We start from the raw sequence: 12,678 nt of genomic DNA on the forward strand, positions 1-12,678 counted from the left end.
ATTTAGCTTCCTGACAGATGCCCCTGCCGACTCATCTCTGCACATAACAGAACAAGAGTAAAATAGAGTAATATGTGATTCATAGAGCAGAAAAGCCGATAAAAATAGAGTTGGCATATGGAAAGTAGCATTATGGATGATTCCATAACCTTATTTCCCAACCTCAGAGTAATATTTGTGAGTTGTCCTGATGCTAACGAAGAGGGCAGGAGGAGAAAGAGCATTTCTCTCTCTGGCAGACGGAGGGCTGTGGGGTTTGGGTTAGTGAAGGAAGTGCACGCTTGCTGATTTCTTAGCTCAAGGAAGAAGTCCTGCTTGGGACCAGACAGCCGCTCCCACTGAAGCTGAGTTCTAAGAAGATTAGAACTCAACTTGGTTTATCTCCTCTTGTTTCGAGACATAAGGAAAAAAATAATGGAAGAACCGGGGTCCAAGCAGAGCACCCTATATCATGCGTGGGGCCTCCAGAGTGGGACACTGCCCGGCAGAGCTCGAGTGCCATCCGTCTGCCCGCATCTGGCCCTGAGCGGCACCTTCACTATTCATCTGGGCACACGCTCAGACGTTTGTCCTTTGGAAAGAAGACTCTCCTGCTCAGACCAGTCCTCCTGCTATTGACAGCCTTCAAGTGAAGGAAGGTACCACCACCCCCCCCCAGCCCTCTCCTCTTACCCGGAGCACCGCTCACCGTATGTTCCTCCTCATGTGGGAGGGCTTCTGAGCTCTCTTCTTTTTGGGGTCGTCAGAGGCCAGGCTCTTGCCTTGGTGGCGCCTAAGCTGCTCTGAAGGCTCAGACTGAGATGAGGTAGTTGAAGTGCACCGCGGTGGCCGCTGCCCATCGTCCTCCGGCTGGGCACACTCAGTGCCGTACACGTCCTCCAGGGATGGGTCTGAGAAGATAGATACGGGGAAAGAGGTGCCAGGGACCAACTTTTACTGGGAAAACGAGTTCTGATGCCAGAAACACCTGAGCTCAAACTTCAACTCAGCAACTTATTAGCTGGTGATCTTAGGCAAGTTACCTCGGGACCTCAATGGACTTGTCTACCCAATGAGTATAATGATGCCCACACTTCAGAGCTACAGTGAGGACTAACCAGTGCCCATTCCTAGCACCAAGGCTGGCCCAGGGCAGGCTCACAAAAAAATGACAGCCATCATTCTTGCTATAATTTTGCGCTGTGGTCTGCGTAAGGAAGCTTCGTGGCCTCAGTCTGCTCAGAAAGGAACAGCTGGGTCCAAACACAGCTCACACTCACCTGTGTGACTCTAAGCACGTCTCATCTGCCCACAGGAAGAACAAGTGTCTTCAAGTGCTCACTTGTCCAATTCACCACCTACTTATGAGGGCGTACACCATGTAGGCACTGTCCTAGGTGTTTTAGGGACCATGTATAACACTCCTTCCCCTCAAAAAGTTTGTTTTCTAGACAATCTGATTAAAGAATGGGCAGAGGACCTGAACAGACACTTCTCCCTCCACAGGAGATACAGATTGCCAGTAGACATATGAAAAGATGCTCAACAGCACTAATTATCAGAGATGCAAATTAAAAACTATAATGAGATATCCCTCATGCCCATCAGAATGCTTATATCTATAAATCAACACACAACAAGTGCAGGCGAGGATGTGGAGAAAAGGGAGGCCTCGTGTACTACTGGTGGGAATGCAGATTGGTGCAGTCACTATGAAAAACAGTATGGAGTTAACTCAAATAATTAAAAATTATTTCCAATCCCATTTCTGGGTATTTATCCAAACAAATCCAAAACCCTAATTCAAAAAAATACCTGCATACCTATATTCACTGCAGCATTATTTACAATAACCAAGTGTCCACTAATAGACAATTGGATAAAGATGTGGTACACATATACAGTGGAATATTACTCAGCTATAAAAAAGAATGACCAGCCCTGGCCGGTTGCTCAGTGGTTAGAGCATTGGCCCACATACCAAGGGGGTTGTTGGTTCGATGCCTGGTCAAGGGCACGTATGGGGGGTCAAGGGCACGTACCTCTGTTGCGGACTAAATCCCCAGCCCTAGTTGGGTGCATGCGGGAGGCAACCAGCTGGTATGTCTCTCATATTGATGTTTCTCACCTCTCTCTCTCTCCCCCCCTCCTCTCTCCCTTCCACTCTCTCTAAAAATCAATGGGAAAATACCCTCAGGTGAGGATTAAAAAAGAAAAAAGAGTGATCATTTGCCACATCATGGATGGAGAGGATATTATGCTAAGTGAAATAAGTCTGACAGAGAAAAACAAATACATATGATTCCACTTATATGTGGAATCTGAAAAACAAAATAAATGAACAAATAAAACAGAAACAAACTCATAGATACAGAGAACAAACTGACAGTTGCCAGATGGGAAGAGGTTTAGGGGGCTGGGTGAAAAAGGTGGAGGGATGAAATACAAATTGGCAGTTACAAAACGGTCATGGGGATGTACAGCAGAGCTTAGGGGACACAGTAATATTGTAATAACTATGTATGGTGTCAGACAGTACTAGTCTTACTGGGGGAATTACTTCCTACATATATAAACATCTGCCCAACCACTATGCTGTACACCTGAAACTAATGTACTATTGAATGTCAAATTTAACTTGAAAAGTTTTTCAAAAAGCTTTAAAATAAAAAAACGAATTCTTTTAAAAGAGAATGACATGCAGAAACTGCATTTTGTTATTACAAACACACATCAACACCCCCCATGAGATTGCAGACCACCTCTTTATTCTAAACTTGCCATAAAGACTGCCACCAAACGGCCACTGTGGCCTCTCTGCACCTGCTTAGAGTTCAGCCTTACACACACTTGAGCATCTGCTACGTACAGGCCCTGGGCCAGAGCACAAAGGAACGGTTCACACAGGAAGCACATACACTATGAGGTGAGTGCCAAAGAGCCACACTTGGGGAAAGGACTCCTAAGCCAGGCTTGCTTAGGTCTGGGGATGAGGATGCTTCCTTGGGAAAGGTGAGGCCTGGGCTCAATGTAATAGAGTAGGTAGGAACCAGCTGGTAAAGGAGGAAGGAAAGAACATTCTGAGCAGATACAGGAGCATAAGCAAAAGGAATAGACTTTAAACAAGGAGGAAAGATTAAGAAAACGCAGGCAGTCCAATAGGGGCTCATTAAAAATGAGTGAGCAGCCCTAACCTGTTTGGCTCAGTGGATACAGTGTCGGCCTGCGGACTGAAGGGTCCCAGGTTTGATTCCGGATAAGGTTGCGGGCACATCCCCAGTAGGGAGTGTGAAGGAAGCGGCTAAATCGATGTTTCTCTCTCATTGATGTTTCTAACTCTCTATCCCTCTCCCTCTCCATTCCTATCTGTAAAAAAAAAATCAGTAAAATATATATTTTTTTAAAAATGAGTGAGCAAAGCAGCAGGAGGGCCTTCCCTCTCTCTTCCTAGGATCCCCTCTCCCAGGGCTGACTTAGGTGTAGAGCCAAGATCCTTCCTGGAGTCAGCACAGAAGTCAGCCCCTGTCCAGGAAGGACCACCCAAGGCCTCTTCTTCCTAGCACCTACTGGAATATTTCACTGCCTGGTGTTTGGGTGGAGAAGGGATGCTAACGTGGCCACTGTAAGAGTGGAGGGTGGCAGGGGATAGGTGGAGTGGAGCTGTGTGCGCGCATGCTCACATGCTAACAAGTGCACAGCCTGGGCGATTCACTCCTGTGCAGAGCCCTGGACGCATCTTCCTTGGCCTTCACACCGAGAGGCCGCTGGAGGCTTCGGGCAGACAGCCTGTGCTTCTGCAGAGCCAAGGGGAAATGGCGGAGGGAGGCACCAGACAAGGACTGTTCACGACGGGCCACCGCAGTGCCGTTAACATCACAGCGCCCTCTATTACCACCGAGTCTGCAGCCAGCCTTTCACAAAAGGCCTCCCAGAGATGGCGGAGTCTGGGTGGCAAGAAGCACCGGGAATGCGTCACAGGCGTAGGCTCAGGGGCAGGTCCCGCCTGCTGAGGAAGCAAGGTGCCCTGCTCCTGCGTCTAGCCAGCCAGGCGAACAGAGACGCTCCGAAGTGCGGCTGCCAGTCAGACTAACTGCCACCAAATTCACGACCCTCCTATACTGTCCTCTCCTGTTTCCACCTGAAGCACCACGGGAGGAAAGCTCAGCAAACTGTTTTCCTTAAGAACTATCATTCCTTCGGGCCCTTCACGCCTCCAGAGAGCTAATACCCCCAGGGTATGGTCACAGGACAGTACTGTCACCTTCTGCCTAACTCACAGCCCTGCGTTCTTTCCTCCCGGAAAACAAGGCCATCAAATCCCTCCTACCGAAGAACCGGGAGTGTGGACAGCAGACGCCCTAAGAGGGATAGTAAGAGGGATAGCTACTGCTAAACGGCCACTTTCACCAACATGCACCTTGGCCTACACACCAATTACACTTGGGGCTGGGTTGGCACACTTCAACTTAGTGTTTTTCTGGGTCCTCTGCACTAGTTTGGACAATGACCTTTGATGTTCTCCTGGCCTTAAGGCTTTTTGTTTTGTTTCTATTTCACAAGCAAATTTATTAAGTAACCATTCGGAGGAACAGTTGGAGGCGAGGTTGTTAGGGAGAAGGCAGATAAGACAGAGTCCAAGTACAGAGGGCAGGCCTTGAATAAGGCCAAGGGTCTGAACTTGATCTGCTGGGCAATGGGAACTTGTTGCCAACTGTTTATTTCTTCCTTCTGGTTTTAGCCTTGCAGAGTGAACTGTTCCTGGGGGGAGGAAGAACAGAACCTGACAGCCTTTCAATATCACAGACAAGTTCACTATCAAACATTTCAACTTGTGAGGCCTGGTTGTGAATTCCTGTCTGGCAGGGGGTGGATGTGGACATGTGCAGTAGGAATTTAAAATGATTAGACACAGCATATAAAATTCTCATGCACACTTGGTACAGACTCAGATTCCCCCTTTTCTTTATAAAGAGGAGACGGGTCTAAACCAGCTCTTACCACCCGGCATTCTTTGAACGAACCCTCAGCCTCTGGGTTCAACAACCACTGCTGGCTTGTCAGAGAGCTTCAGTTTACGGATGTGCTGATATTTAGTCTGTCACATAAGTCAGTGTTTTACAGTGCTTCATGGCTGCCTCACGCTTACTATGAAGTGTCTGGTTTCTACATAACATGACGCCACATCTTAAACTGTTCTTGCCCTGGCCCGGTGGATCAGTTGGTGGAGTGTCATCCTGTCCACCAAAAGGTTGTGAGTTTGATCCCCGACTTGGGGCGCATGCAGGAAGCAACAGACTGATGTTTCTCCCCATTCCCTTTCCCCCCCTCTAAAATCAATGAAAACGTATCCTCAGGTGAAGATTAAAAAAAGAAAACGAAGATCAACAAATTCCACATCCTACTGTGTGCCTCTTGGCATGATACAGTAGGATGCATGCACCACAACCCAGGACTCGTGTGCCAAAAAACTGAGCCTGCATCTGAACTCGCCTTGTTATCTCACTCCCAGTTTGCAAAACTACAGGGGACTAAGGACAATGTTAAACTTGGCAAACCATCCCACAGGGGTGCATGCATGCTATTTACAGATGAGGAAACTTGTCTCAAAGCTGTAAGTAGTAAAGACATGATTCAGAGTCAATCAGGTGGTCGATCTGGCTCCAGAGTTCATGCTCTTAGCCACCACATGGCACAGTCACTCCTCTACCCCATTTCCCAGAAGGTCATGTGGGGAAAAAATAAGAGTTCAGAGACAGAGCTACATATGTTCTCTGTCTTGGTTTACAACAAAGGTTATAGCAAAAATGCAGTACAGAGTGCTGGAGCCATCCATTAGAAAATCATATTAGGGGAGGAGAGCATGAACTTGACCCCTACCTCACGCCACACAAAAATCAACTCCAGATGGATCATAGAACTAAGTGCAGATAAAACATTAAAGCTTCTAGAAGATAACAGGAAAATAGCTTTATGACCTTGGGGGAGACAAAAATTTCTTAAATAAGGCATAAAAAGCACTAAATATAAAGGGGGAAATGATAAATTTGATTTCATTAAAATCTATTCATCACACTAGCTGGTTTGGCTTGGATAGAGCGTCAGCCTGCGGACTGAAGGGTCCAGGTTCAATTCCGGTCAAGGGCACATGCCCGGGTTGCGGGCTCGATTCTCAGTGGGGGGCGTGCAGGAGGCAGCCAATCAACGATTCTCTCTCATCATTTATGTTTCTCTCTCTCTCTTTCTTTCTCTATGAAATCAATAAAAATATACTTTTAAAAAATCTATTTATCGAAAATACAATAAAAAAAAAAACTGCAAAAAAAAAAACCACAAACCCCAATATTAAGAGGGTGAAAATCAATATAGAAGGGAAAGATATGTGTGTGTGTGTGTGTGTGTATTTAACTAATTCAGATATAAATAATGACTATAAATCAATAAGAGATGGATGGAAAAAAGAAAAGAGGTTAAAAAAATATGTTCATGCAGAGGCAAGATTTTTTTAAAGGAAAGAAATGGGGGAAAAAATAGATACAGAGGCAAAGAAGCATTGAACAGACTGTCAAACTACAGCGGGAAGGCAGGGGAGGTTGTGCGGGGGGGCGGGGGGGGGCTGTAAGAGATCAACCGAAGGACTTGTACACATGCATATAAGCATAACCAATGGATACAAGACACTGGGGGGGGGGGGCAGGTAAAGGCATGTACTGGGGGGTAGGGGAGGCCGGAGGGGGGAGGTCAATAGGGGGGGGGAAGGAAACATATGTACTACTATTAGTAATACTTCAAACAATAATAATAATAATAATAATAATAAAAAAGATCAGCATTTTACAAAACAGGTAAGTGAACATCATCAAATAAACACTGTTATAAAAAAATATATATGTTCAGCCCTAGACCGTTGTTTGGCTCAATGGATAGAGCGTCAACTTGCAGACTGAAGGATCCCAGGTTCGATTCCAGTCAAGGGCACATGCCCAGCTTGTGGGCTCAGATCTCATTGATGTTTCTATCTCTCTCTCCCTTTATCTCTGAAATCAATCAATAAAAAAATTTTTTTTCTTAAAATAAAATGTGTTCAGGCACTTTACAAAAGTACAAATGGTCATTACAAGCATATGGGAAAAGGCTCAACACCTTACATAATCAGGGAAATACAAAATTAAACCCACAGCCAGAAGCTCCCACTCCATGGATTACTGGGAAGAAGTGTTAAAGGTCCTACAAAGTCACTCTGAATAACTGAGTCAACACATGACATGCTTTTCTGAGGCAGATTTACAAAACAATCTTCTATCCCCAGCAGATTTCTGTCCTTTGTGTCTCTAAGCCTGGCACACAGAAAGGAAGGAAAGAAACTGGTATCAAAATTGGCACCACTTGCCCTAACCGGTTTGGCTCAGTGGACAGAGCATTGGCCTGCGGACTGAAAGGCCCCAGGTTCGATTCCGGTCAAGGGCATGTACCTTGGTTGCGGGCACATCCCCAGTAGGAGGTGTGCAGGAGGCAGCTGATCAATGTTTCTCTCTCATCGGTGTTTCTAACTCTCTATCCCTCTCCCTTCCTATCTGTAAAAAATCTATAAAATGTATTTTTTTTTTAATTGGCACCACTTAATTTCTAACAAGAGGTCACCCTAAACTCTGACTCAGGCTGTTTTGAAAAATCAGTCCAGTACTCACAGTGAGAGTCTGAAACAGCACCTGTTAGAACCCAAGTGAATAGACCCCAGGTTCCAGGTGTATCTCAAACCACCACCATGTAGGCCCCTGCCTGCCTCCGCCCCTTGCTCTCTATGCTCCAGCTGTCACGGCTTCTACCTTTCTGATTCTTAAACAGATTTGTTTCCACCGCAGGGCCTTTGCCCTGGCCCTCTGCCTAGAACATTTTACTCCTGATTTCTTTACATTGCAAGCAAAGAGGACGAGTAGAATGGGGTCAGAGAAAAGCAAACTTCCTGTAGGAGAGTTGGAGACCCAGTGGCTGACAAAGAGACCAGTTTTCCTTATCCAGTGGTCCAAGGCAGGCGGGGTCAGCCTGAAGCCAAAGTTGACATCAAGGAGGCTTGCTGTCAACAAGATGGCTGTGTAACGGTTACAGAAGGGCCTAAGCATGCCGTTATCTACCTGCAGTTCCAGGTTCCTACTATCCTGATACGCCACATAAAACAGACAAGAGTAAAATAAAATAAAGAAGGCCTAGGTGTTCTAAAACGAGGTACCCATCAAGCCAGTCTGTGTCCAGACCTTGGTTAGCTAACTTAAACCAGGGCTTCTCGGACTTCTCCACTGAGGGGTCCTACATGCCCAGCAAGAGATTAACCCTGAAACTGAGCCAGAAAAACCACTGCATAGGAAAGCTCATTCCAGAGGCACCAGGTTTGGAACCTTTGCCTCTAACAACAGACCCCAAAGATGCTGACACCCAACTGTGCCCATTTCAAAAGAATAGAGAAAGCCCGGTATACACATCAAGAGAAAAAAGCAAAAACCAAACCAAAACAAAAAACCCAGGGGAATGAAAAACCAAAGCCCAAAGTTCTCACACCACGCCATGGGGCCCTAACATGGTATAAAAAGAGCACATCTTCATCCCACTCTTCTTAAAGGCAAAGCCCCAGTGCTGTTCCCCAGTAGCCAAAGCCTCCCTGCTCTGGCAAGCCTGCTCTCAGACTAATGTCCTACCAGGCAACATTCAAAGGGCAAGGGGAAGACGACACCCAGTTTAATGCAGCAAAGCTAAAACTATGCTGAACTCCCCCATCCACTCCCTCCTATTCCTCCCACCTTGGCAAAGGTTTCATCCTCCTCCCAGGCTTTACTTATTCCGTTTTCAACCTGCCCCACACATCCAATAAGTCACCAAGTCTACAAAGATAATCAAGTAGGAGAAAATGTGACAAAGTGCTTGTGAAAGGACAGAGCTAGCACTTAGAGGGAAATTTATAGTTTTAAACTAGAGGCCCGGTGCACAAACTTGTGCACCAGTGGAGTCCCTCGGCCTGGCCTGCGGGATCAGGCCAAAACTGGCTCCCAACATCCCCCGAGGGGTCCCAGATTGCGAGAGAGTGCAGGCCAGGCTGTGGGACCCCACTGGTGCAGATCAGGGCAAGGGAGGAACGTGGGAGGTTGGCCAGCCAGGGAGGGACCAGAGGAGGGCTTCACAGCTGGACCCCAGCAGCAAGCTAACCTACTAGTCAGAGCAACTGTCCCCTGGTGGTCAGTGCATGTGATAGCGAGTGGTTCAGAGGCCTTAGCGTATCATTAGCATATTACGCTTTGATTGGTTGAACAGCCGACCGGATGTCCAGACACTTAGCATATTAGGTTTTGATTATATAGGATGCTTATATTAGGGGTGGGGGTAGCCTAAAATGAGCTAAGCATATTCTTACGAAGTTTGAAAGTAATGCAAAATAGGAGAGAAACAAATATGGCGGCATAGGTAAACACCTAAACTGCTGCCTCGCACAACAATATCAAAACTACAACTAAAAGACAAAATGGACACTATCCAGAACCACAGGAAAGCTGGCTGAGTGGAAATTCTACAACTAGAAGAAAAGAGGAAAGCACATTAAGACTCAGAGGAGCTGCAAAAGGCTGAGGTACAGAGACTTGCACACAGAGAGGACGGGTGGCTGTGTGCACGGGCGGCTGAGTGCGCGGCTGGGTTTCTAAAGTGGGAGGGAGAAGGAAGCTCCCAACTGCACTGACCTCCAGTCCCGGGCGAGATGCTGGGAAACCAGACTCGTTCGGGGGGAATCTGGACGGTCAGGAAAAAGAAAGCACAATGAGACTCGGGAGCTGCGGAAGGCAGAGGTCCGGAGGCACGCGCGCACAGAGGGGACTGACTGCTGAATGCACAGGAGGCTGAGTGCGCGGCTGGCTTTCTAAAGCGGGAGGGAGACGGAAGCTCCCGACTGCGCTGAACTCCAGTTCCGGGAAAGTTTCTGGGAACCCCGACTCATTCGGGGAGAAACTGGACTGTCTGGTAGCAGGCGAAACTCGAGGGCGGCTTTCTCTCAGAGGTGCTTGCAGCAATTACCGAGGGACACTGAGACCCAGGGGCCTCATAGGGCAGGGCTGACAGGAAACCAAGGCTGTCTGCTCCCCCCTGAAACTCCGCCCCATCCAAGCTGAACACAGAGGCTTTTGCAATTTTGCAAGTCTTGTCTCATAAGAGTGTCTCCAGCACAGAAGTTCTCCAGCGTAGACACAGCTGATCCTCACAGCCAATTGGCCTGGAGGTCAATTCCTCCCAGTGATACCAACAACAATCAAGACTTAACTACAACAAGGCTGAGCACACAGTCCACAAAGAGGTGCACCAAGAGTGTCCACCTCAGGTAACTGGGGAAGCTGAGCCACTGGGCCCTAGAGGACACCTACCACACAAAGCTACTCTACCAACTCAGGGAAGCAGTGAAAATGCGGAGACAAAGAAACAGATCACAAACGAAAGCAATGGAGGAAAATAAATGACTGGATAGAGAGTTCAAAACCACGGTTATAAGGTTTTTCAAGAATTTCCTAGAAAAGGCCCATAAATTTAGCGAGACCCTCAAGGGTATGAAAAAGGACCAACTAGAAATTAAACATACACTGACTGAAATAAAAAATATTATACAGAGACCTAACAGCAGACTAGAGGACCGCAAGAATCAAGTCAAAGAGTTGAAATACAAAGAAGCAAAAAACACTCAGCCGGAAAAGCAAAAAGAAAAAAGAATCCAAAAATTTGAAGGACAACCTCAAGCGTACCAACATCCGAATTATGGGGGTGCCAGAAGAAGAGAGAGAGCAAGATACTGAAAACCTATTTGAAGAAATAATGACTGAAAACTTCCCCCACCTGGTGAAAGAAATAGACTTACAAGTCCAGGAAGCGCACAGAACCCCAAACAAAAGGAATCCAAAGAGGACCACACCAAGACACATCATAATTAAAATGCCAAAGGCAAAAGACAAAGAGAGAATATTAAAAGCAGCAAGAGAAAAACAGTTAATTACCTACAAGGGAGCACCCATACGATTGTCAGCTGATTTCTCAACAGAAACTATGCAGGCCAGACAGGAGTGGCAATAAATATTCAAAGTGATGAATAGCGAGAACCTACAACCAAGATTACTCTACCCAGCAAAGCTATTATTCAGAATGGAAAGTCAGATAAAGAGCTTCACAGATAAGAAAAAGCTAAAGGAGTTCATCACCGCCAAACCAGTATTATATGAAATGCTGAAAGGTATTCTTTAAGAAGAGGAAGAAGAAAAAAAGTACAGATAAAAATTATGAACAAATACATGTCTATCAACAAGTGAATCTAAAAATCAAGTGAATAAAAAATCTGATTAACAGAATAAACTGGTGAATATAATAGAATCAGGGACATAGAAAGGGAGTGGACTGACAATTCTCGGGGGGAAAGGGGTGTGGGGGTATGGGAAGAGACTAGACAAAAAGCGTACACCTATGGATGAGGACAGTGCGGGGGAGGTAAGGGCAGAGGGTGGGGTGGGAACCAGGTGGAGGGGAGCTATGGGGGGAAAAAAGAGGAAAAATTGTAATAATCTGAACAATGAAGATTTATTAAGTTAAAAAAAAAAAGAAGGTAATGCAAAATAAATCCAAAAGAAGCAGAAAGAGGAATCTGTAAAGTAGACATTACAAAGGAAACAAATACAATAGAGCATTTCATATAATACTGGTTTGGCGGTCATGAACTCCTTTAGCTTTTGTTACTGTTAATGAATCGTAATGTAAATATCTGCGTTTTCCGATGGTCTTAGGCTCTACAGCAGCGGTTCTCAACCTGTGGGTCGCGACCCACAGGTTGAGAACCGCTAGCAGGGTCACCTAAGACCATCGGAAAACACATATTTACATTACGATTCATAACAGTAGCAAAATTACAGTTATGAAGTAGCAACGGAAATAATTTTATGGTTGGGGGTCACCACAACATGAGGAACTGTAAAAAGGGTCGCGGCATTAGAAAGGTTGAGAACCACTGCAATAGAGGAAACTTCAAATAAAAAGCGCTGAAGTAATAGTTTCCTTTTTGAAAGGGTTTCTCAAGCTCAGCGCTATTGACATTTTGGGCTGGGTAACTGCACATAGGAAGGGTTTTCCTGTGCGATGTAGGATGTTTAGCAGCATCCCTTCTTTCTCCCCACAGGGTGCCAGAAGTATCAACCCTCACTGCTCATGTCCACGCAGGCAGAATTGTGATGTAATTTGAGGAAACTCTAAGACCACTCACTGTGACCCCCATGCCTACTTGTGGCCACCTCATGGGTCCATGACACCAGACCACGAAGTGTGGTCACAGGGACTCTGCCACTGACTCCTCCATGACTTGGGCAAGCATGCTCCACTTCCAAATCCTCGGACCTGAGTCTGCATGCCAGTCAAAGACAAGCTGAATAAATGCTAACGGTCCTTCCAGCACTAAAGCAAGGCTTATGGCCCTGACCGGTTTGGCTCAGTGGATAGAGCATTGGCCTGCGGACTGAAGGGTCCCAGGTTCGATTCCAGTCAAGGGCATGTACCTTGGTTGCGGGCACATCCCCAGTGGGAAGTGTGCAGGAGGCAGCTGAATCGATGTTTCTCTATTATCGATGTTTCTAACTCTCTATCCCTCTCCTTTCCTCTCTGTAAAAAAATTAATAAGATATACTTAAAAAAAAACAACAC

General features: G+C 46.3%; 1 protein-coding gene across 2 annotated transcripts in view; it reads right to left on the bottom strand.

Moving 5' to 3' along the window:
- RAD54L2 (RAD54 like 2) overlaps positions 1–12,678 on the bottom strand; it is a 54,504-nt gene that overhangs the window by 19,528 nt on the left and 22,298 nt on the right. For both annotated transcript variants that reach the window (XM_080675332.1, XM_080675333.1), the window contains exon 3: positions 689–890. In XM_080675332.1, the coding sequence (XP_080531458.1) occupies positions 689–890 (202 nt within the window). The remainder of the gene's footprint in view (positions 1–688; positions 891–12,678) is intronic.

The sequence above is a fragment of the Plecotus auritus genome, assembly GCF_963455305.1.
Source record: "Plecotus auritus genome assembly, chromosome: 6".
Classification (NCBI taxonomy): Eukaryota; Metazoa; Chordata; class Mammalia; order Chiroptera; family Vespertilionidae; genus Plecotus; species Plecotus auritus.